This window comes from Equus przewalskii, chromosome 22, assembly GCF_037783145.1.
Source record: "Equus przewalskii isolate Varuska chromosome 22, EquPr2, whole genome shotgun sequence".
Classification (NCBI taxonomy): domain Eukaryota; kingdom Metazoa; phylum Chordata; class Mammalia; order Perissodactyla; family Equidae; genus Equus; species Equus przewalskii.
Window position 1 is genome coordinate 38,100,450 of NC_091852.1, and position 25,923 is coordinate 38,126,372.

At 37.2% G+C, this 25,923-nt stretch overlaps 1 protein-coding gene and 1 non-coding gene across 11 annotated transcripts in view; both read left to right on the plus strand.

The window, feature by feature from the left end:
• Positions 1-25,923, plus strand: part of FOCAD (focadhesin) — a 270,485-nt gene that overhangs the window by 68,188 nt on the left and 176,374 nt on the right. For 8 of the 10 annotated variants that reach the window (XR_011531312.1, XR_011531311.1, XM_070589694.1 and 5 more), the window contains 4 exons: positions 5,367-5,568; positions 8,775-8,981; positions 15,999-16,086; positions 19,108-19,310. Coding sequence is in view for 8 of the 10 variants with exons in the window: in XM_070589694.1 (XP_070445795.1) it covers positions 5,367-5,568; positions 8,775-8,981; positions 15,999-16,086; positions 19,108-19,310 (700 nt within the window). In the remaining 2 variants the exon portion in view is untranslated. The remainder of the gene's footprint in view (positions 1-5,366; positions 5,569-8,774; positions 8,982-15,998; positions 16,087-19,107; positions 19,311-25,923) is intronic. The other 2 variants (XM_070589695.1, XM_070589696.1) reach the window with 1 other exon arrangement.
• Positions 25,280-25,408, plus strand: LOC139078812 (small nucleolar RNA SNORA30/SNORA37 family). The gene has a single exon (XR_011531923.1). It is a non-coding gene; the product is annotated as a small nucleolar RNA SNORA30/SNORA37 family (small nucleolar RNA).

The window sequence follows — 25,923 nt, forward strand, 5'->3', positions numbered from 1 at the left end:
TTCCTGCTGTGGCTGTTGCCACCTGTTACTAACTGACATTTCTGCATCCAGTCTCATCCTACTCAAATCCATTTTTTAGACATCCTTCAAGGTCATATATCAAGAGGGCAAATCTTATGGTATCACTCCCTTGCTTAAATCGCCACCACTATAGTTTTCAAACCATACTCGTAATGTATGGGCTAAGCACAGGGAACACTCCCAACTCTTCAGCTCTATTTTTATAGAATTCACACATTGATATCTTATGGAAGCTTTCTGTTGGAACAGTAGTTTGGTTTCTGAAATAGTTGGAAAATCCCTAGGCTACAGGGTAAAATCCAGTATGTCAGGCTAGGCTGTGTGTGATATGGTTTCTACCTGTTTTGCAGTTTTATCTTCTCTTTATATCACAATTTATGAATTGTGCATTCAGTGGTACACTGACTTGCTTGGGGTTCCACGCAGGAAACAGTGCTGTTCCCTTGCCTCTGTGCTTTTGCTTATTAGTAGTCCCCCCCCCCCGCCCCGACTCTCTAGAATCTTTCCCTAGCCCTTTCCTGACTAATTTCTCTATTTTAAATCTCTGTGTAGGCATTCTCTGTCCGAGAAAGTCTTTGTGTATCAAGCTGGATTAGGTGTCTCTTTTACATGCTCCCGTGATAACTTCACTTGTGATTTCTAACATCATTATACTTGCTGTGTTGTCTTATAATTACTCTCCTCTATCAACTGTGAAACCTTCTTGAGGGCAAGGACTGTGTCTCATTATTCTTTGTATTAATAATTCCTGGCACTTTTCTAAGTGCTCTGTAAATGCTGAATTTATATACATGAGGCTCACAGATTGGTGGGGCCCAGCCAGTGGGTTGTAGAGTGCCTCCTAATGTATAATATCCCTACATCCTTAGTCCCATCACACAAAGTCATGATAGGGTACCGTTGTCCTGGTAATCCAATGCATGAGTTATATTCACCACACCAGCTACATTCATGTTTTCTTGCTCTTGAAGGTCTTACAGTGTCCTGTAGATACAGTTTCTTAAAACACCATTTCTAAGTCCATAACTTCAATTTTAGATGGAATTTCTAGGCAGGATGTACTGCCATGGGCAGTTTTAAAGAGATATAGGGAAACTCGTAATCATCTGCCAGTGAGAAAAGTCTATGTTAACATTTGAATGAATAGCTCAAAATAAACATCACTATCACCCTCTCTTTTCTCATGTAGGATTACATTTTTGAAGGTAAGGTGCTAATATATACTAAATAGGTCTTTGTTCAACTATGTCAGAAAGCAAAAATAATGAATTTATAAACATATTTGTTTAATAAAATTTGTCTCTTTTGTTAAATAGGTTGGGTAACTTTATAAAAGACGCTGCTGCTGAGGTGCCAAATTGGTTATTAAGCTTGTTTTTATGGTAATCCTTAAGAATATCTCTCTTTCCCAATACTTTATGAGTCAACAAGTAATTAATTTACCCTTTGGTTATTTTCATTTCAAAGGAGTATTATATTGGGATTTGGGAGTAGTTGTTCTAATGAAATTTGTCTAGATATTCATAAAGAAAAAAAGATAATTAATTGACTTTGGTTTATTTACTGATAAGCTTCTATTGACTTAATCCTTTCATTTAAATTCTCAGGTGTTGGAGTATGCTGTCTAGAGCCTTTTAGAAGTTCTAAATTATTTTCTATTTATTTGCAAAGAGTAATTTCAATTGCCTCATTCTACTTTTGCACTATGGGATTATTCTTTGCAAGATGAAGTTGATAATTCTGGTTGCGTTTTTCAGCACACTGTTAGTTTGTGAGATTTAGTTTTCGAATAAGTTAACTTAGTAGTTTTTAAGTTGCTGTTTAGAAGGTAATGAAGGAAGGTTGGTAACAAGAATATAAATAGCGATTCACAGTTATGGGAAGGAGGCAAATGGTTGTGAAGATAGCTTGTATTTTAGCTCTTTCTGTGTTAGGAATTGTTTATTAGAGTAGCTGTTTGTGTTCATTTTTAGTAGTCTGTAGATGTCCTGAAATGAGAGCGTATCTTCATGCTAGATTTTTTGGGGCATTATTTTCTTTCTTTTTTTTTAAGGAGGATGAGCCCTGAGCTAATCTCTGCTGCCAATCCTCCTCGTTTTGCTGAGGAAGACTGGCCCTGAGCTAACATCCGTGCCCACCTTGCTCTACTTTGTATGTGGGACGCCTACCACAGCATGGCTTGCCAAGTGGTGCCATGTCCACACCCGGGATCTGAACTGGTGAACCCTGGGCTGCTGAAGCAGAATGTGCGAACTTAACTGCTGTGCCACTGGGCCGGCCCCATGGGCATTATTTTCTAATTAAATTCTGCGTTCATTTGTACAAGGCTTGTGATGTTAAGGCTTCACTTTCATGGAACTGAGAATTGCGTAAATTGACAATGATGCCATGGTCCTTAGGCCTGGATACTTTAAGGTTATCTAGTCTAACACATAAATTTTTCAGATGAGGAAACTAAGGAGAACAACATTAAGTGACTTGTTCAAGGTCACATGGTTAGTTAGTGGCAGAGTTGGGCCTAAAGCCTCAGTGTTTTGACTCTCATTTCAGGTCTTTTTCTAGTACTTCTCCCACAGTAGTGAACATAAATATGAAAGACTCGTGTATATATACATGCACAACTAGTGACATTCTTAACCACTGTTAATCACTTTGGGATTTCAGATTATCTGTTTTATTATTTCTCTTTTCTCCTAAAGCCCTGTCAATTTCATATTCCACTGAAGTGATAGTTAATCATCAGATAGCACATGGGACATGCGAAATCTAAAATCAGAATAGGGTAAGCCAAGGAGATTTTTAAATAGTATATTGTCCTTAAGGAAGCTTGACATGCTCCTGATGTCAAATAAAAACAGCATCTTAGAAATATATTTTTTTATATGAACCTTGCATTTCACCTTCAGCATCCTAAAGTAGGAGAAAACTGATAAGCTATTTGTGGACATTCTTGACACTTGGATAGTATTTATTCTCTGGGGAATACATTATTAGAGAGAGATGAGGAAACAATGTTTTTAAAATCTCTTTTCTGGAAACTTATTCTTCATATTCTGACCCATACATACATTATCTGCTTGCTTGATCCGTGAAGCTTTATTTAGTTTCCTAACGTGGATGATGTGATAAAGATTTATGTTTTAGTAATAAGTATGATCTCAAAAGTCCTCCTTTTGAGTTTTTAAGGTTGCGTATTTGTACTCATGCTAGAAAAAAAGATTCCTTCAGACTGTGAACTCCAGCAGAGCAAGGATTTAATCTGTTTATGTTTCTTGCTTTGTTTCTAGCTCATAGAAGAGTGAATGGTGTACTGTGGGGACTCAGTAAATTTTGCCAAGCAAATAAATGAATGAATGAATAAATTAAATCTTATCAATTTGGTAGCTTTTACATTTTTATTAATGTTAATGGTGTTTTGAAATCACATTGCTGGAGAATGTATGGTATTATAAAATTATGTTGTCAAGCATAATTCCAATGTCATTTCCTCCATGAAGATGAAGTGTTGCACTTTTGGCCTCTCTTTTAGCAGTTTTCACTTCCTCTCCTCGAATCCAGGAACAGAACTGATTGTTCCTGTTAGATTGTGTACTTCTTAAGGATAGGTAATGCCTGGTTCATCTTTGTATCTTATCTGATAATTCCTTATATATAATCAATATGAAAAATATTAAAATTGATATTTAATTGCGTGCTAATTGTACAGTGACCCTATAACTTACTGTAACTGAATCGATTAATGATTGAGATCTCTTTGAAGGCCTAGTGTGTACAGTTATTGGTAATACAGCAGTAAACAGAAATCTGTGGTCCAAGCCCTCATTTGATTTATAGTCTGGCAGGGAATATTAAATGAATGACATGTTAAATAGTTGACAATAAAGTCATTCTCCTATAGAAGCACATAGTGGGGATCTGACCTAGGCTGTGTATCAGGGAAGGCCCTCAGGAAGCTATTGTAAAGGAGAGAACTGAAAGATGGTAGAAATTAGGCAGAGGAAGAAACAGGAAAGGGAGAAAGGGGAGAGTATTATAGGTAGAGGGAACAGCAAGTGAGAAGAAAGCCCAGAGGCTTGGTTGAAGATCTGAAAGAAATTTAGTATCGTTCAGCAGAGAACAGAGAGAAGCAAGCAGTGAGGCTGGAAAGATCAGCAGAGGCCAAATTATGGAGGTTTTGTGAATTGGGCTAAATAATTTCTCTTAGGGGTAAACTCTCTTGAGCTGGTTAACGACATAGTCAGATTTTTATATCTCAAAAGTCATTCTGGCATTTTAGTGATTTTGGAATAGGAGTTATTGGGATATTTTGAAATCTAAATGCAGTTGTGTGTCACTTAACGACTGGGATACATTTTGAGAAGTACATCATTAAGTGATTTCGTGGTTGTGTGAACATCGTAGAGTGCACTTATGCAAACCTAGATGGTATAGCCTACTACACACCTAGGCTATATGGTACTAATCTTACGGGACAACCGTCATATGTGCCGTCCGTCGTTGACTAAAACGTCATTATGCAGCACATGACTGTAGAAAGGAGGAAGACTGAAAGATTTGTAGTGTCTTCCTCCTTTGGGAAGAGCTTAAGAGAAGGTACTTGGCAAGTTACTTCACCTCTCTCTGCCTCAGTTTCAGCATCTGCATAATCGGATTATACTGTTTTTTATTTCATAGGGTTGTGGTGAGGATCAAGTGAGTTTAAAGGCTTAAAGTGCAGTAACTTGCACACCAAAAGTGTTAACAAGTTGACAAGTAAATGTTAACTATTATCATAATCTTCTTGGGGTATCTGTATGGCCTTGTTTTACATAGAACCTCACCTGTAGAGGTTTTTTTTTTCCTTTTATTAAGATTGGCACCTGAGCTAACAACTGTTGCCAATCTTCTTTTTTTTTTCTGCTTTTTCTTCCCAAATCCCCCTAGTAGCCAAATCCCCCCAGTACATAGTTGTATATTCGCCTGTGGAGTTTTTACAAATGCATGCCTGTGTCATACTCCTGGAGAGTGGATTCTGACATCTATAATTCTAAACAGCTTCTGAAATGATTCTGATGTTCGTGAAGGACTGGTCCTGGAGATATAGATGCTATTCTAGTGTGCAAGTGGAGACTCTCTTAGTCCTGGGCCAGGCGTGCAGTCTGGTGTTGTCATTTGCTCCAGGAAACAAAGAACTGTTTGGTGTGGGTGTAGGTAGGTCATGGTGGAATAGAAGAATCATGAAAAGAGTTACACTTGATAATATCATAGATTATGATATGTCATGAACTATAAGTTGATATTTACCTCTTACCTGCTTGGTACTCTGTTTAACTCAGTGACTGGCTTATGCATTACATGACTTACAGGTCAGAAGTTTCATGTGTCCAAATCATGGCACCATTTCTATGGTATCTATATTGTGAACCATCCCAGTTACAAGAATATGCTAGACTCAGACTAGCCCTGCTAAAAGTCTTACTTCAACCCCGGGTTTGTGACAAAGAACAACCATCAATATTGGAACAACAGATACTTCAACTGTATTGTGAGATGGTTCCGTGTTTACAGGTAAGGCCTTTCATCCTCCTTCACTAATATACCCTCAGCATCAGTAAGTGTTATTATTGTCATACATAAAGTAGGACCTATGTGATTTGTCAAATTCAGATACAATCCCAGCTCTAGAAATGCTTATAAGCTTTTGGAGATGATGAAGGAACCAAATCTAGATTTAAACATTAATATATACAATGTTAACTAAATTCATAGAAATATAAATCAACCTAGTCCATTTTAGGATTAGTAGGAATGGAAACTTTCCTTTGTGTAAGAAAGACTTCAGGGAAAAGAATTTTGAGTTGGATTTCTCCTTGTGCTAGACACTGAGAGAGTTACAAGGAAAGAAAACACCCCTTGGTGCAAATTAGAGAAAGATGCGCCTCTAGGCAGATACAGCCCTGAGAACGCATGGCTTGATCAGCTGAATGCTGGCTAGATTCCAGTTTCCACATGTCCCCTTACAACGTATTTGCTGACCCTGATGGATCCTGCTCTTGAGAAGCTCACAGTCTAGTAAGGGAGTTAAGACAAGTATATAAATTCTCATAATTCAGAGTAGATGGATGGAAGATATTTAACAGAAATATGGATAAAATGCCTGGGGAGTTCAGGGGAGGGAGAAATTTGAGCTAATGTCTCTATCACCACAGATTTAAAAAAAAACTCTGGTTGCCATTGTGCTGTGATTTTAGGGTAGTCAACGTTTCTCAGGCCATCCTCTCCCATCGCTGAAATTTGTCCTTTGCCTAGAATCTCAGCACCATGCTGCCCAGCTGATGGAAGGAATCTGTGAATATTTTTCAAAGTGATCACTTGAGGTCAGAGATGACGTGTTTTAAGTTTGTGTTAGCAAGGAGTGACTAGAGTGGATCTTTCCTTTGTGACTTATAAATAGGCTTTCCTGTAATCAAGGCAGAGAAAAGTTAATTAAAATCAATTCTCCTGTGGCTTTTCCAAAGCCTTTGTTTTGTGTGAGCAATAAAGCAATGTATAGGCAGAACACCTTGAAATAGGGTATGCTTTTCCACACCATGCTTGCATCGCCCTGTTCTGTGTTCTTTGGTGGATGTTTGCCCTCATTTTCATGAACCTATATTGACAAGCCTAAATGATTCTAGAAGTGAGCTCTGTGGAATATTTCTGGGAATCTGTGGCTTGTTAATATAGTCAAAATAGGTGAGAAAAAAAGCAATACATCATTTGGAACTAATGGAACGAGCAACATAAGTACACTTAATCATTTAAGAAATCAACTTTATTAGAATGAAGAATCAGAGTTGAGAGAGATCTTAGCAGCAATGTAATCAATTTTCCCATGGATTACAGGTATTTCTTATACTCTTTAAAAGACAAGCATTCTATGACAGATTAAGTGTTTGAGTTATAGGAAGCATGCTATTTTGCAAGGCAACTTTTTTTTTTCTTTCTAGCCACTAGTTCTAATTGACCTGTGTTTTCCTAGGGCTTTACCTGTTAGTCTTTCTTCTCAGAACAAAACAAAATCAGGTTTCTCAAAAGCGCATCTGTGTCCTCTCATGTGTTGTTTCTCTCTTCCTTCCTTTTCCTCCTTTATATCCTTCCATTCTTCCTTCTTTCCCTCCCTCCTTTCTTTGCTTCATCAATTTCTTTTCTTCTCCACGTGAAATGGTTTTCAGACTTTTTACTGTCCTTTGCCCGGAGTTCTCTAGTTTATTGGTGTTCAGAATGTGTTACTAGAAAAGGTTCTCCTTAAAGCTGAATACAGTACTGTCACTGTGGTCTGACCCATATGAGCACTTGAATAAAATCACATTAATTAAAAAAATTTTTTTTAGAAATAGCCGTGCCATCCTATTGACCTATGATGAAATGGTGGTCAGTGAAATGTCTGTTTCTTTTTCTTCTCATACGAGTTGCTCTTCCATGTTATGTTTGTGGAATTGTCTTTATTTGGTCTTACCTGCCTTAAATTTTACTACTGACTTTTGATTCCAGTAGTTCTTTCTTTTTAACTGTGACTCTTGTCATTGCACATTTTATTCATTGCACACAATCTATTTCTACATAAAAATAGAACATTACTTCAAAAGTATTCTGGTTAACAATTTTGATAATGTTAAACATTAGAGAGCCTTTAATGCTAACTTGCTGAGGTTGTCTTTCAAAAATTTTTTTTTATTATGGAAAATTTCAAGTATGCATAAAAAAATGCACTCAAGGAAATATGTTGTCAAATAAACATGAGGCTTTTCTTTGTTTTAATCCCTTTCTTTTCTTGGTGGCCTTTTGCCTTTCCCATTGTATATTTGCAAAAGAGCAAGATAATTTAGCTTCTGGACTGTTCACATTTATTTTTTATAACTTAATATTTTCCTCCCCCTTGATCTTTTAATATTTTTTTCTCTTGTTTGTTAGGAAATAGTTTTTCTCTCTGTGTATAACTTATAGTCATTTTGGGTTATTATGGTGGTAACGACTGGTGAAAGGTACAGCTGGTCAACTGTAGGCTTTCCTCTTGATGAATTTAACAGACACAAGGCTCCTGATTGAAGCAGATGGTTCATTGTTTGTAATCTCTGGGAAATGCCAGTGTGTCTGCGAGCAAGACCATATCCTTAATACCAACTCCAGAATTTTGATCAGAACAGCTGGGTTTGAATTGAATTGGGATTTTCAAGAGCACCCAAGTCCTTCCTATCTAACACATTAGCCTGTTGAGAAGACACCCTACCATTTGAATATGGTCATTCATGCATCTGCCAAGTGTGGAAATCATGCTCTCAGTTAAGGTTGTCTGAGCAAATATCTTGCAGATGAAGGGCTTAGTAGTGCGTTAAAATAACATGCTAACCCTTTACTATCAGGTAACTAAGTTGGAATTGTAAAGAGGAGAGTTCATTGGAGAACTCAAAACCAACTTTAATTAATTTCCTTCAACACGTTGGCACTCTCATATAAATTGTTTTAAAAAAAATCTGCACTCAGAGAAGTTAGAAAAATAAACAAAAAAAAAATTTATGCCAACCAGCAGTAACAGAAACAGTAGCAAATTGTATTTTGGTTAGTGACAAAAGGAGAAGGCAGAGTTGTATAGCTTAAGCTTCTTTGAGTTAATCTCCTTTAAGTCTTTATAGGTTTAGGGAAAAATATTTTGTTGTTAAAACCTCTTATATAGCTGAAAATTATCTTTTGGTTTGTATATTATTTTAATGTCATGTACTGGCTTTTTTAAACAGATGAAAGATTTGATAGAGACAACAGAAGTGATGCTGTTTATCGAGGAAGTGTATTTAAGCCTTTTGCGTCATCCCATTTTCTGGAAAATTCAGCTTGCCCAGATGACCCTTCAGCTTCTATGTGTCTGTGAAGTCAGCTTAAAGATAACTGGGGAATGTTCATCTTTAATTCACCTTTTAGAGCACAGTGTTGAATTTCTGAAGGAGGTAAGGATTGTAAGAAATTTTAATGTGTCAGTTATCACATAAGTGGGTCTTGGTGTTTCAGTAGCTGGGTGGGTGTACTCTTTTACTTTATTGCATACCAAAGGTGTCTTGATCTAATATCATTAGATCATACTACTAATGTATTACTACTATTAATATCATTTATTATAAAAATGAGTTATTAAATGCTCTTTAGAGCATCAGTTATGGATCTACCACTGTGACATTTTTTCATTTATTCATGTGAGAACACAAGTGTTGAACATAGACTATGTGCCAGATCCTAAGGAATGCATAGATGGAAAGGTACATTCTGTGATCTCAAGGGACTTAACTACACGCAAGTAAATCATTGTAGTACAAGAAGGTAAATGCTTCTGTGGGAGTGCATTTAAACTGCAATGAGAGCACAAGTTAAGGGGAGTAGGGCATTAGTTCAGATTTGAGGAAGTCTGAGTAGGAGTTTGCCTGCTACAAACCAGAGGTTGGAAAAGGCATTCTGGCTGCAGGAACAGCATGTGCCCAAGTACAGAAACATGAGAGAGCAGGCAGGCATGGCCTGTAAAGAAAACAAGAAGGTTTTGAGCGTTGTTGAAGGATTAAGGTGTAGGAGATAAGGCCCAGCCTTGAGTTCACATTTTGTCTTCTAGGCAATGGCATGCTATTAAGATCTTTTGGCAGAGTTGCCCTCATATTTTTGTGTGTGGAGGGTTATTCTGGTGGGAGAGTGGAGGAGGGTTTGGAGCAGGGCAACAGTAATAGGACAGGAAGTGAGGAGCGATGTCTTAGACTGCTAGAGCTGCCATAACAAAATACCACAGCCTGGGTGGCTCAGACAGCAGGAATTTATTTCTCACACTTCCAGAGACTAGAAAGTCCAAGATCAGGGTGTTGGCTGATTTGAGTCCTAGTCTCTTCCTGGCTGGTAGGTGGCTGCCTTCTCCCTGTGTCCTCACATGGTGAAGACAGAGCAAGAGTAAGCTCTCTATCATTTCTTTTTATAAGGACACTAATCCTTCTGGAATAAGGCCCCACTCTTATGACCTCATTTAACTTTAATTACTTCTTTACTCCAAAACATACACCTTGGCAGTTAAGACTTCAACATATTAATTTGGGAGTGGGAAGCATTCAGTCTATAGCAAGGGGCTAATTAGGGAAATAAGAATGGGAAGAAAGAAATATAGGAGATGAAGAAGTAGAGCTTTGTGGTTGCTTAGATGGTCAAGGAGAGGGTCCTCAGTTGGGTCTCAGCTTTCTATTTTGGGCAACTGCATAGTGCCATTCACTTTGAGAAATGATGGCTGATGTTGGAGGGAAGATGATAAGTTTGGTCTTAGATATGCTTGGTTTGAAGTATTTATGAATCATAGGTAGTTGGATATATGGTTTTAAAATTCATGATAGAGCCTAGGCTAAAGGATAGATTTGTAGACATGTACTTTGGGGTGGGAGTTTTAACCATTGGATTGCATGACAGGGCTTGGGAGGGAATTCCAGGGGCTGTTGATATTTGGAGGTCCTGATAAAGAAGAGTCTGAGAAAATATGGGCAGATGGATTGCATGACAAGCAGAAGAGACAGATGACATGAAACTCAAAGGAAAGAATATCTCAAAAAGGGGACTGGTCCACAGTGTCATGGAGGGAGGATTGAAAGTAGGGGATGGAGAGTGCTCTTGGGAGGCAGCAAGTAGAATTGTTCACATTAGAGGAAGCAGGTTCAGTGGAGTGGTGATGGTTGGAAGCAGATTGGAATAGGGGAGTGAATGGCAGGTGAGGAAATGCAGGGAGTGGATGTAGATTTCGGTGAAAGGTGGGAGCTGATGAAGTTTCAAGTAAGTCGTTTGTCAATTTGTCAATCTTGTGATTAGAATGGTTTCACATATGCTGGGACTCCATAGACAATATTATTTCATGTGTTATATATTTTATTTGCTATATCTAATATTGTATATATTATCTATTATGTACAACAGTAACATCTTAATATATAGTAGCATATATTTGTGTTATATATAATATTATATATTCTCTATTATGTATAATAGTAATATACAGTAAAAATATACTACCATGTATATATATAATGTTACTATGTAGTAATAATATATACTCTATATTACATAGTAATATAACTGATATGTATCCTATTATATCAATTATATATTATATAATTATTATTTTATCATATTATATATATCATATACCAAGCCTCTATTCTGATGTGTAATTATATGTTATAGATAATTATACCTATTAGGTATATAATAGATAATATATATGATACATTATTACATAGATAATATATAGATAAATATTATATAGAAAATATTATATAGCTAAATTACCAGGAGTTGTATGTCTTAACTGGAAATGTAACATACTTAGCAGGTAAATCCTGTGTTGTTCCTTTTTACTTGTACTAGATTCATGTGAGTAGTAGACATAATTATCAAGTATAATTTCACAGGGTTTAGTTCCTTTTGCTATCATTCTCTGATCATTTTATTGTATAGCCTCCCCCCGCCACGCACATTTAGCATACATTTATTAAGCAGCTTCCTATGGCAAACACTTTGCTGTAGCAATTAGGTGAAAACAGGCAAGGTTCGTGAAGCTTCCATTCCAGTCAAATGGTTCAGACTAGTGCCCATAAAAATCACTGGGCAGAGTTTATTAAAATGCAAATACCTCGGGCCTACCCCTAGATATCCTGCATTAGTAGGGCTGAGTAGGGCCCAAACATCTGCATTTTAAACTAGCACCCTCAGGTGATTTTTCTAATATTTTTTTGCACATAAGGCAAACACCCTTCTAAGCATCACACAGATCAAGAAATGGAGCTTTTCCAGCCACTTCCGAGATTTTCAAAGCCCAGTCCTAATCACCACCTCCTCCCTCCTGTGACTGTCCTGACTTCTATAGTAATATCCTCCTTATGTTTCTTTGTAGTTTTATCACGTAAGTTTTGTGCTACGCATCATAATGTAGTCTTTTAGATATCTTTTAAACTAAAGGTGGTCCCCTTCCCTTCCCTCTCCCACTTCTTTTCTTCCTTGCAGTTTAGGTGTTGAAAAACCTGACTTATGTGAGCTGTAGAATTTTCTATATTCTGAATTTTGATTGCATCCTCATGATGTGTTTTGATGTGTTTCTCTGTTAAAAGGTACTTAGCTCTAGAGACTTGATTAGATTCAGAGCTTTTTTTCTTTTTAAAGATTTTATTTTTCCTTTTTCTCCCAAAGCACCCCGGTACATAGTTGTGTATTTTTTAGTTGTGGGTCCTTCTAGTTGTGGCATGTTTTGTTTTGTTTTTCCAAGACAACAGGGCATGGTGTGTTCTTTCATCAAGAAGCATGTAATGTGTGTTGCGTTTCTTTTTATGGTGTTAGAAGTTGTTGATGCTCAATGCCTAGTCCATTAATTCATTAGGAGTTAAAGAAATGATGTTCTAGTTCTATCCTTTGAAATGATGTTCTAGTTCTATCCTTTCTTCTTTATTTATTAGCTGGAATACTTCTATAAAAAGAAACTCCCCTTCACCTGCTATTTCTATGCAATGGTAGGGTTTATATAGGAAAGGTAGGATGAATGCTTGACTCTTTCCCTTTTTTTCCCAATTTCTAAAAGTATTATTATGAACTCAGATTTGAGCATATTTGATGCATTTCAATCTCTTACAGATAATATCCTTATTAAAGTTCAAGTTGTCCTATTTTTGGCCAGTAGGAATCTCTTCAAGTTGGCTATTGAGTCCAATTTTTAAAATACTTTCGATTATAATATTAGAATCACATACTTTGATTTAGAACAATGAAATGATGAAAGAAGGTCATATTTGTATTGTGTTTTCCTTCTGCCCAATATTTTAACAATTTTAGAAGGAAGTAAAAATAAGTAGAACTGTTGAAATAGTTCTGTTATGAAATTTCCTTCCCCACCCCACCCTCCCAGTGTTCCTGAGGTGGAAAAAAAAAAAAAAGCCTTGGAAATTAATTTGCAAACATATATCCTTTAGGCCTGTGTACACTAATTTGAATCAAAACGAAGTAGAATAAGGCAGTCTTATTACCTATTTTGGGGCTATACCTATATTCTTATATTACTGAGTTTATCGGCTGGTTATTCAGTTCAAATATTAACATTAACTTTCCTTTTCCCCCTTGTTCTCTTTCTGCTCTTATCGTGAAGATCTTTCATTGCACAGTGAAAATGGTTGTGTATCTTAGGCTACCTTAATTTCAGTGGATTTGGTCTTAGTTGAGCTATTTTTAGCCTTATTTGAATCATCATAACGTAAGGTCTTTTCCAATTCAAGCAAAATATATGTACTCTGAACAGCAAAATTAGGCAAAAATGATATTGATTGTGAGGAGACTGGGAGCTCAGAAAGTGAAGCAAGAGCTAACCATCCTGGCTTTGGTAAGGTGAGGATGTTCTCTGAAACATCACCGTCAGATGATGCAGTTCTATCCACCTTTCTTCACTGTGTGTCTCAGTTTAAGTTTTCAGATTCCTGGGAAAAACGATCTAGTTGGCCCAGCTTGGATCAGTCAGCTCTGACCACAGGACAGGGTAGGGAGAAAAGCCATGGCACTGGGGGATTGTGTGAGCTGGGCTGCCACCTCCATTGTGTCTGCTACAGATAGATACTTACCTCTGATATCGCCTTTCTTACACCTTGTTCATAGAGGCATCCCTAGGTCCAACATATGTACCTAGTGCTTAGTACATAGGTAGTGCTCAGTGATATCTCTCATTTGAACTGAGGACAAAAAAATGTGGACTCCAAGCGTTTGCTGTCATTAAGACTCCTGTGACATCTATGGCCAAATATAAAGGCATTTCCTCCTTTTTCATATTTTACTTCCTTTCTCCACATAGGCTCTAAATTAGCCTCGGTTCTGCCAAAAGTAGACCCTGAGTTTTCCCAAAGGCAAAAGCAGAGCCTGAGTTTCCACAAAAGCAAAGACTTATACAACAGAGTTCATTTGCAAATGTGATCCCAGCAAGCAGGTGGGAGAGGGACCAGAAGAGTGAAATATTGAAGATGGGAGAGGCAATAGAGTATTATCAAATTGGCCATGGCTACAAGCAACCAGTTCTCAGAATATTCTGAGAAGCTTTATGAAATATGTCTTAGAACCCTCCAGAAGGATCCAGAATAAAGGGAGAAGCATTTATCCCTGGGCTTCTATTGCCAGTTTGTCAAGCTTTGGCCTATGGAGCTTCAACTTCCTTGTACTTCTGGATCTTTGACGTGGTCTGAGGCAAGAAGCAAGAGCCACTACAGCAATAGCAGTAGTATTTGAAGTGGTACATGAGATGTCCAACACAGGCTTTTATTAAAAGATCTCATTAAATCGTACCATTCTTGGTGTCTATTAAAAATCGATCAAGCAAAAAAAAAACACCTTGTAACCTGTCAGAATTGTAAGCAGTTTAAGGTTGGTCTAATCCTTCACCATGACTTTTCCTTATTTTTGGTCTTGGATCTCCAGCTCTTTTCCTTTCATCCTCTGTTGTGAACAGGCCAGTCTCACTCTTCCTGAAGAAAGCAGTGTTCATTTATGCCTTCATCCCTTTCAGTTCCATCCACTTAAAATGCTTCTAGTCCATTTCAGAGCCCTGAAAAGCGATTTTATGGCCCTTCCAGTGATAGCTTGTGTGGAAAATGCTTTCCTGTGATAGCATGAGTATAAAGTAATACTTTTATTTGTCTCTGATCCTCTTGGTAGCTAGAAAAATTGATATTTAAATGATCTTGCTAGTTTCCTTTTTTTTTTTAATGGACATGCAGAATTTGAAATGAAATTGAAGAAAAGATAATGGCATAGAATGGTTTGATGGTGTATATTGTAAGTGTATTGATTTCAGAATGCATTTATTGTCTTCAAATAGATAGCTGTTGCTTCATTGTTCTTAACTATATTTTGAAACGGTAGACATATATAGGCCTCAACGACACAAATTGGAACATATTCCATTAAAAAAAATGATCAATTTTCTTCTTTTGCTGCTTTTTAAAAGTGCATAATCAAGCACTTTAGGAGATTTTGCAGTTTAATTTCATTTTTCAAATGGTATAGCTGAGATGTAGATAGATATTTGTTTGTGCCAGAGTTGATACCATCTCCAAAGTGATAACTTCTGAGTATATCAGACTAAGTTATTTTTCTCTCAAGTGTTTCTTTAACATGTGGCTCTACGTCACTTTTCCTTTTTTCCCTTGCCTGTCCTCGTGATTTATAGGTACTTTGCTCTGCAGGCACTTCTGTAAAATTTCAGAATGAAGTAATTTTAGTAAAGTGTGCTGGACCTTTCTTCTTTAGTTCCATGGTACATTAATGTTTTCTTTATTTAGAAACCTCAAATAACATCTTATGTCACTTGCATTTTATTTATTAGAACTTAATATACACATCCTTTTTCATTTCATTTATATGCTTGGTGAAATTAATGATTTTAAGTTTCTATGATTATTGCTTTGCTACATTTAAACATGTTTAATAAATCACTGTAATTTAAAAATAATCTCTGCCTCCCTAGGCACTAATGTTTCTTTTGTTATAATAGCATGATTTATTAAAATTTGTTAGGTGTAATTCATTATGTAAGTTACATAGATGAATCATGTCTTTATTAGCTAAGTAGATAATTGAGCTACTTTTCAGAAATGAAATATTCTTAAATTAATTATTTCAGGTAGTTTTCAGTGGTTTGCAAAGATTGATGTTTTGAAGACTTATCAGTCTGTTGTGTTAAGGAATTTTCCCTCTGAATTAATTTGGTGTATGGCCTATTGCTTGTTGGCCAGATAGGATATTATTTTGAATTTATATGTGACTGCTGTGACTTTCACCAATTCTTGCTTTAGTAGAGCAGACTTACTATAAATAATTTTGTATAATACATTTATAATATTTCATGTTAAATATGCTCTTCCTGGATACATGTTATAAAGCCATGGCTCTGGGAACTTCTTCAACTCTCCTCATTTTTTCTTTTCTTTTAGGATTTTCCTGTTGAACTGGTCATAATTGGAATAGCTTTACTACTACTACAGGCTCCGGCAAGTCAGCAGAAGCCAATCTTAAGTCTAGGTAAATAAAAATACGCTCATAAGAGTAAAACATAGTGGCTGACCCTGTGGCCGAGTGGTTAAGTTCGTGTGCTCCGCTGCGGTGGCCCAGGGTTTCGCTGGTTCGAATCCTGGGTGTGGATATGGCACCGCTCGTCAGGCCATGTTGAGGCAGTGACCCACATGCCACAACTAGAAGGACCTGCAACTAAGATATACAACTATGTACCAGGGCGGTTTGGGGAGATAAAGCAGAAAAAAAAAAAAAAAAAGATTGGCAACAGTTGTTAGCTCAGGTGCCAATCTTGAAAAAAGAAAAAAGAATAAAAAATATAATATGAGTGTTGGCAGAAGTCACTTGAACTATTTATCATGCTATGCTATAAAGTCATTTATACTTTGAGTTTCCACTAGGGAATTTTTCTAATTAATAATTATCAAATAGAACTTTTTTCTTCTTACCCAACAAGGTGTTTTGTGCAAGTTTCCATACACCTTAATATGCCAAGTATCTCAGCTGGACGTTAGAACATTATAATCTAAATAATATAGCAGTAACATTGGAAAATATGTTAAAGGCCATATCAACTTATTCACGGTTTTACGGCAAACTGAGAATCAATACCATAAAACCCTTGAAAGAAAATAAGTGTTCAGCATTTGTCTTTGTTTTTAAAACTCTCTATACCTTTACTATTCAAAACTGGTGCCACAGTGAACAAGATTTAATTTATAGTTATTGTATTAACTTAGCTAGAACAAATGAAAAATAACATTCTTGTGGCTATCTAGTATTGATTTGAAGAAAAGTGAAGGTAAGAAAGTGAAAGAGTGAAGAAAAGGTGAAGAAAAGTGGGGTAAACAATCAAGTTGCTAGGTCTGGCAGATTGACAAACAAGTCACACCTTTGAAATGCGGCTTTTACCTTAATGTTGCCTTATTTTCCTTGGTCCAACATAAGCCACCTGGTAATGGAGGATCTGTCTTATCATGTTGCGTAGTGCCATGATGCATTGATACATTCCCACCCTGACTTTAAAAAAGTGCTTGAGGTAAATAGCAATTGTGTAGCTCATTCTTCTGGGCGTTTTAATGCATCATGATTTTGAGGGTGTTGCTCTTCCACTTACAATCTGTCTTCAAAATGGCTTTACCGTGCAAAACGGACCCTTGGCTCTTAGGCTGTGATTCCTACCTTGCTTTTGCCTGTTGGTGTTATGCTCATTTTTGCCCTCCTCCCTAGTCCCTTTCTAAACTGCTTTTTCTTTTGTCTTTCTTATAGCAGTGCGCATGGCATCTTCCCATAGCTGTAATTTACCAGTTCTGCTACTTAGACAACCATACTTTTGTTATTTTTTTAAAAACAGCTTTATTGAGGTATAATTTACTCACTATGAAATTCACCATTTTTAAGTGTACAATAAAGTGTTTTTTAGTTGTTGTGCAACCAGCACCACAATCTAGTTTCCAAAACCCCCCAAAAATTTCTTGTGCCTATTTGCAGTTAATCCTCATTCCCACTCTCAGCCCCGGACAGACACTAATGTGCTTCCTTTAAACTTGCCTTTTCTGGATATTTCTTATAAATGGATTGTATTTGTTTTTTGACAAAACCAACCAAAGTTCTACAGAAACCACATTTCTACTTCTGAATCTACACTCCTTTATTGTGGCTCACGTGTGGTAGGATGATACTGGATCAAACACTCCAATACTTTTATTATGTGTTGCATAGCAGACTTTTTCTTTTGTTAACTAGTGTCTTTGATTTAAAGTTACCTTAGTTGGATTGAATAAACTGTATTGAAAACTATCGAGCCAGTATGTCATATTGAAAAGTAAGGAAGAACTGTTGTTTAGTATATTGGGAAAGAGTATTCAAAAAAATAGGATAACCAAGAGAATATTGATTATTTCAAATTTAAAAAATGCGTAGCATTAATATAATATTATGCTTCTTAATTATTAACATTAGCCTTGGTTGTAAATAGCAATTTATCAGAATGCCTGGAAGATTAATAATATAAAATATAGAAACATTTGTATTATATGAGTTTCCTGTTTTGTTAAAGATAATGGATTTTCATAATATCTCAGAGGCAATTATGGATTAAGACTAATATTAGGAAAAAATGTAAACTAGTAGTGTTAGAGTAACAGGTATTTGTACTTGATACCACGTTCAGGTTTGACTTCCAAATGACTTAAAATATTGGCAACTTGTCGACATGATTTAAGGCTTTTAGAGTTTTTTTGGTGTAGTGGGGAAATCACTTGATTACTTTGATAATCTAGGTCTGAAGCCTATGAATAACATCTTTCAGTAAATCAGGGTTCCTTCAACAACTGAAAAAGGTATATTTATGCCTTAACTCATTCTGTTAATAGTCTAGGGGAGACTGCATGTAACCAAGTTATTGTGCATTTGTATGTATGTTTCTGATGTGTAAGATGAATTTCCATGTTAAAAAAGGAATCATTTATAAAAATGGCTTTGCTTATTATGCTGCTTATGGATTTTGAGACTTCCCTGATCAGCTTCTTAACAATTACAGCTGAAGGACAGCCCTGCTTTGCCTCCTTTACTTATGCATCCCTTAATACAGTTCTCACTGGGTTTGTAAGGGAAGCATGCACGTTGGTCTTGTTATCCTCTGATCAGGACTTTGTAGTTTCTTGGCTGTATTTGTTGAGGGCAGTAGTAGGATCTGAACAGAATATAAGGACAAAAGTTGAACTCTATTTTAAAGAAATTCATATTGACCTAAAAAAGAGTTGATTTATACTTTGATATATGATATGGGTTTTCTCTAAGAGTATCATCAAACTTTCACTTATATACATTAACAGCATGTTTTAGATAATAGTTAATTTTCGTGTTCCTTTTATTTGTAAAAGGATAAGATTTATTATGTTAGTTATGTGTCTGACCCAACTGTAAAGGGGTAAGAAAACTTTTTGCATATCACTGTTAAACAAAGTAGCATTTTGTTTGACTGAGGTATTAATTTTTGAAAATGTGCATTGTTGTTTTGATCAATAGCTTTGAAGCTCCTCTCTTTTGCTGAGGGTCAGAAAATCCCAAAGTCATCTTTGCTGCTAGTGATGCCAGTTCTGCAGATATTATCTTCTACTGCCTTGGAAGACTGTATCTCCATGGATGAGGAGGGCCCCTCTAGGCAGCAGTTGGCTCTAAACCTTTTGGAAATGGTGCAGCAGGAGTGCTACAGAGATGACCACCAAAAGGTAATGAATTCATCCTTGGTCCTCTTAAATAAAGTTCAAGTAGTCATATGGGGTCACCATGGGATGATCTCTGCAGATCACCTCACCTCCTGATGAGGTATGTGTTTAGGTTTGAATTCTATCATTGAGCTTTACCATTCTGTCAGGCGGTGGTGTAGATGGTCATATATTCTTCTGGACTGAGAGAGGAGGGTAGTCCTGTTGTGAAGCAAGTTTTGGAAATGCTGTGTGACTTTTTTTCCTCTTTGGGTTTCTTGTGTACATTAGTAGTTAGAGGTCCTGAGGAATCCTGTGGAAAAGGAACTAGTTCTAATTTAAACTAGTGCTTCTCCAAGCATGGAGCATGGAATCCTTTTATACTCGTTAGTTAAGTACAGCACATTGCTACATCTTCGACAGTCCAAGGTGAGAAATCTCCTCGAATGCCTGGAAGTTCTGGGATCCGTAAGAAGTAGGACTTCATTTTTGAATATGGCACCTTTTGCCACATTCCCTGGCATAATGGCTCTTGATGTCTCCTGTGTGTGCCCTACTCTACTGCCTTCAGTTGGAAGACACCAGACCTGTCACACTCCATTCCTATTCCTGTCTGTAGGCATACCTCATTCTGCTTTATTAGTCTCACTGTTCCTGTTACAGTAATGTAAAATATGGCAGTGTCTTGTTGGTGGCTGGGTTCTTGGCCTACATTTGTCAGACTTTTTCTTTTTTGGTTTTTGAGTTTTGCCTTTGGTAACATGTAGTATTACTTCACAACTATTACTTTTATGGAGATTGAATGAAAATTAAAGAAGATGAAACTGGTGAAGTATCTTAAGTCTCCATGGAGAGAAGCATTCTGTGAATGCAAGCTAGAGCCACAGTCGTTTCATCTGCAAAAGCAGAGATACTTCTAATCATGTGTCGTTAAATGTTCTACCAAAAATCCGGGCATTGTTATTCCTTGTTTGAGCATGCAGCAGTAATAAGCCTATAGGCAAATTGAATGTATACTACAGGCTCCTGAGTCCTGTTTGACTAAAACTTTAAAACTTGAAATAGGTAATTGATTTGCGTTAAAAGAAGGAAGTTCTTGCCTCTGCTGTAATAGGAGCACAAAATGTGGCCAAAAATGTCCAACAGCGTTTTACCTTTCCTCTTGGTTTGCCCGTTTAGAACAATGACTGGACTCTGAATGGTCATGGGGCAGGGCAGGATGTAGTATGTCTGAGTTCTGTTCCTTCAAATCCCGAGTGCTATTTGCTGAGGATCACCCTAACTCTAATACGTAAGTACTCAGCTTACTGTTTGCTCAGGTGTGTGTGAATCATGTTCATCACTAATAGCTGGGCTTTCTCTTCAGCAGCTGGTGAAGAGGGCGGAGGAAGGAATATTATTAGGGCTATAAATATCCTCCTGCTGACAGTGTGCTGCTTTACTGAGGCTTTGAGTGGATATGTGATCACCCTTTTTAAACATTTAAGCCGCAGTTGACTATTGGCTTTTCTTCTGCACCTGTCCAGGACTCTATATTCCAAACATACTTATAAATTTAACATGCTCCAAACTCTCCAAGTCTCTACCTGAATCTTTGCTTTTGCACATAATGCTCTTTTGTCTCCTTTGCCTGACTTACTCATTCTTCAAGACTCAGCCAAATGTTCTCAGCCTCCCTGAGTCAGAATTCCTTACTCTCTCTTCTTTGTGTCCCCAGCACTTTTAGCATTACTCAGTTGTGTTGTGTCTTAATTTAGGGAGTTACATGTTTGTATCTCCAACTATGCTATGAGCTCATTGAGAGAAAGGATCTTGGCCCTTTTCACACTTTGCCTTTGTTTTGTAAGCATATTAAAATGTAAACTGCAACAGTTGTTGAACTTTTTGTATTTTTCCACATGAGCAGTCTCTGCTTTATCTTTTTCAGCTGATTATAAATGAGAGAATTAAAAATATTTGTTAGTTGTAAAATTGGATACTCTCTTATTTTTCGTATACTTACAGAAATAGACAACCTTCGAGCTTATTTATCTTTGCATCCTCAGTACCTGACCCACTGTGTGCTACGTGGTAAACCTTCAGTAAATGTGTGCTTCTAAGAATACAGAAGATCATTTTACCATCTCGACTTATTACAGAAAGACCTTTGCATAAATACCGCAAATCTTATTTTTATTTTTATTATTTCTTTTTAGATTGGTGACATTATCTTAGAGTGTTTGATTTAGAACTAGAGCAATTCTTTAGAAGCACAATTCTTCTGGTGCATGAAATCAAGGGTAAATATCCTGTGCCATGCAATTCTGTATCGCCTATCCATTCTGAGGTGTTGATAACCATGAAATAAGACACGTTTTAACTTCTTCCAATTTTTAAGAATTAAAAAATATAAGACATAAAACCAGCCATTTATCTCTTTAAAATAAAAGATTAACATAATCTAATAAGCATTTTATTTTATTTATTTTATTTATTTTTTTGTGGAAGATTAGATCTGAGCTAACATCTGCTGCCAATCCTCCTCTTTTTGCTGAGGAAGGCTGGTGCTGAGCTAACATCCGTGCCCATCTTCCTCTGCTTTATGTGTGGGGCGCCTACCCAGCATGGCTTGCCAAGCGGTGCCAGGTCTGAACCTGGGTCCGAACCGGCAAACCCTGGGCCGCTAAAGCAGAACGTGCACACTTAACCGTTGTGCCACCAGACCAGCCCTGCATTTTATATTTTTTTAGTGGTGTGTAGAAAGCAGGATCCTTTTCTAGTAAGCTATTGAATGTGATATTTAAAACCACTTATTTGTGTTCTCTTAGATTTAAAAAAAAAATCAAATACTAGTTGTAAATTCTAATGTGCTTAAAATCCTGCTGCCCCTACCCCCAGAGAATGTGGGCGAAAAAAGAAAGAGTTAGGGTGCAGTCATGGGGGAGAAACAACACTGGTAATTTGAACAAAGAAAAACTTAATAAAAAGAATTATTAACTGGTAAAAGGTGTTTAATTACTAAAAGTTATAAAACAGACTCTAAGGAATATTGCAATAATAAATGCAGGGAGCAGCTGCTACTTCTAGAACTGGGGGTGAGTGTCCAAGGAAGGGACTGGGGATCTAAGAGGATGCCCCCCACCAAGGCTGAGATGGGACCTTGTTACATAGAATGTGGCCATAGCCTGCTGGATGGTGAAGTTTGCTGCAGTGCCACAGGCCGGAGCTGGTCTGTAGGAAGCTATCTCCTGGGGTTCGAGTGGGCTGGCATTGGCAGAGCTGGTCCACAGGAAGCCACTTGCTGGGGTCTCCTGCATGTCCTTGGCAGCCCTGGTAGGAGAAATCCAAGAAGCACACAGGAACCTGAAGCAAAGCCCTTCCTCTACTGTGTCTTGTGGTACCTCTCCTGTACCCTCTATTAACAAGGCCTGCCATTGCACTAGAGGGCAAAAGAGAAATGTTGACAAGGTGTAGATATAATATCACAAAGTAGGCCAAAAAGGATGTATTTGGAGCTGAGAGATAATACCTTGATAGCTGGCACAGCCAGTAAGACAGAATCAGGCTTTTTTTGGAGAGGAATGAAGGTGGATGGATGAGATGAAGTGGCGAAGAGACTTAAGAGCTAAATTGCTCCAGTTGTGTACTAGGGCAAGATCCATCTCTGTAAAACTGTTGTAGTCAACGGAAAGATTTAGAGCTATCTTCACTGACCTACGGTCTATCATGCAATTGTTTATTGGTATTTTTGGATATAGTACTTCATGCAAACTTAAAGAAGGTATCACGAACTTCATTACCTGATAATAAAGCAGTGTCAAGTAGGTTTTATTCAAAGTTGCTTTGAAATAGGATATAGTAAGCAGAAAGCATTTTGAATATTTCTCTCTCAAAAATGATAAAGTTTTCAATAGATTGTTCTTGACCTATTTATAGCTAAAATTAACATTTATTGAGGGGCTGGCCCCGTGGCTGAGTGGTTAAGTTCATGTGCTCTGCTTCAGTGGCCCAGGGTTTTGCTGGTTCGGATCCTGGGTGCGGCCATGGCACCACTCGTCAGGCCACGTTGAGGCGGTGTCCCACGTGCCACAACTAGAAGGACCCACAACTAAGATATATAACTATGTACTGGGGCTATTTGGGGAGAAAAAGCAGAAGGAAAAAAAGGAAAAAAATTTTAAAAACAAAAGAACAAAAAAACATTTATTGAGCATGTGCTCTATGTCAGGAGCTGTTATGTGGGTCATGCTGCTGTGTGGCCTTGGACTAATGATTGAAGCTCTCTGGGCCCTGACAAAATGAGCAACAATGCATCTGCTTCATGAGTTTGTTTTTTGAGCATTTCTTATGTTCAGTCTCCATTTCTGAGTGCTTTGCTATATAATAAGTCATTTGATTTTACCCCAGACTCTTTGAAGTAGGTGATATTCTTGGTCTCATTTTATCAAAGAGGTAACTGAGGCAAAGAGAAGATAAATAACTTGCCAAGGGTCATGCAGTGGGAGCCTTATTTTTTTTCCGAATAGGTTTATTGAGATAAAATTCACATATATACACTTTACTCATTTAAAGTGTACAATTCAATGTGTTTTAGTATATTCACAGAGCTGTGTATCTATCACTGCAATTAATTGTAGAACACTTTTGTTACTCCAAAAAGAAACTGTACTTCCTAAATAATATTCCATTGCAAGGATATACCACATTTTTTATTTTTCCATTCATCTGTTGATGAACATTTGGGTTGTTTTTGCTTTTTGGCTATTATGAACAACGCTAATTATGAACATTCCTGTACAAATTTTTGTGTGGACATATGTTTTCATCTCTCTCGGGCAGATACTTAAAAGTGGAATTGCTAGATCATACGATAACTCTATGATTGTTTGAGGAGCTGCCAGACTCTTTTCCAAAGGGGTTGTACCATCTTACAGTCCCACCAGCTGTGCATGAGGCTACCAGGTTCTCCACTTCCTTGTCAACACTTGTTATTGTCTGTCCTTTTGCTTCTAGCCATTCTATTGGGTGTGAAGTGCTATTTCACTGTGGATTTGATTTGCATTTCCCTGATGATATTCTTATAATACTCATTTTACAAGTGAAGAAACTGACATTAGAGAGGTTAACTAACTTGCTCGCATTACACAGGTAGTGAAGGGCAGAGTTGAGATTCAGATTTTGGCTATTTGACTCGAGAGCCTACATCCTGTTGCTTCCACTTTGCTTTTTTTTTGGTGCACAGTAATTTTTCATTTTTGTACTAAACTTGGGAGTAAATAATGGAGTTTCAAATTTACAATGAAACAGTAAATCAAGAGTAAGTTGAAGTAAACTGGTTTCTTAAAAGCTTTTGGTTGGAAGTTAAAAAGAGTTAGTAAGTCCTAGATCTTGTGCCTCTATCATTGTCTTCTGAATACCGTGGCTACTGAGGATGGGTTGAGTTGTCTTTTGGTGATAATCAACCACTCCAAGCCCGTCAACTCTTGACCGGATTCTTCATAGAGGAATAGAGCAGAAAACCCTCTTGGGGCTTTATCTGGTCCAGTCTCCTGCTTCTGGTCTGGTGAGTGATTAAATCCCTTCTAGCAAAAACCTGTCCTACTTTTAAGTGTCTCTAGGTTTGAGTTTCCGGACTCCCTCTCCTGACCAAATCCTGGTCTCACTGTTGTTAAGCCTGTTTTAGTCACTATTATAGATGAGTGTTATTCTTTAAAGTTAATGAAAATCTGTGTTCACTTGTGCTCACAATTTCTTTTTCAGACATCTTTAGACAAAGAAGTACTATCAGATGTCTGTCTTATGTTAATACTTAATGTACCTGAACATTTCTATTAAAATAAAGCTTCTCAACTCTTTTACTTCTGTGAAAGATGTTTTACAACCATTTAATATTCATTTAAATGTTATTTTTCTGTGGTTTCTTTTCTCTTTTATTTTCTATTGAGATGTAATTCACCTAACATGAACTTCTCTTTTATTTCTGAACACCTTTCTCCTCTAAAACACAGAGCCGACCAGCACTTTCGCAGGTCCTCTCCCAGGCTGTGGGGCCAGGATTTGGTAGCTGGTGCTGAGAGAAAACCCTTGGTTGTATCCTTGCCCTGGGACTGTGCCAGTGGCAGCTGTCACTCATTGGGACAGAGGGCCCAGTCTGTGCTGTCTTGTTCAGCATTGTGCCTTTCCCCTGCTGCTCTAACGTTAGGCACACAAACAAAAAGCAGAGCCTAAACCTGGATATAGTACTTCAAGTAAAGTAGGATTGCTTTTCTGTTTCAATGTTGACTCTCACATGTCTGTGTAATGTTGCTGCTTTTTACTCAGTTTATGGTTCATGATGATTTCCAATTATCTTCTTTCACACTCATATCCACCAGTTTTATATGTCTCTTCTAAAGATGACAGTGATAATATTTCCCTGTATTTTGCAACTTTAGGTTCTATGCTACCTGCTTTATGATCTTGTCTCATTATCTACCTCAATAATCTTGGCAGGAAGGTAGTCATTATTTCCATTTTACAAATGAGAAAAGTAAGGCTCAGAGATTGCATAGCAGCCAATAGCTGGCATGGCTGTGCTGAAGTTCTGGCCTTTTAAATCTCAAGTCCAATGCTGTTTGTCATTAGTCTAAAGATCTTGACTCTAGTCTTTAATGGATTT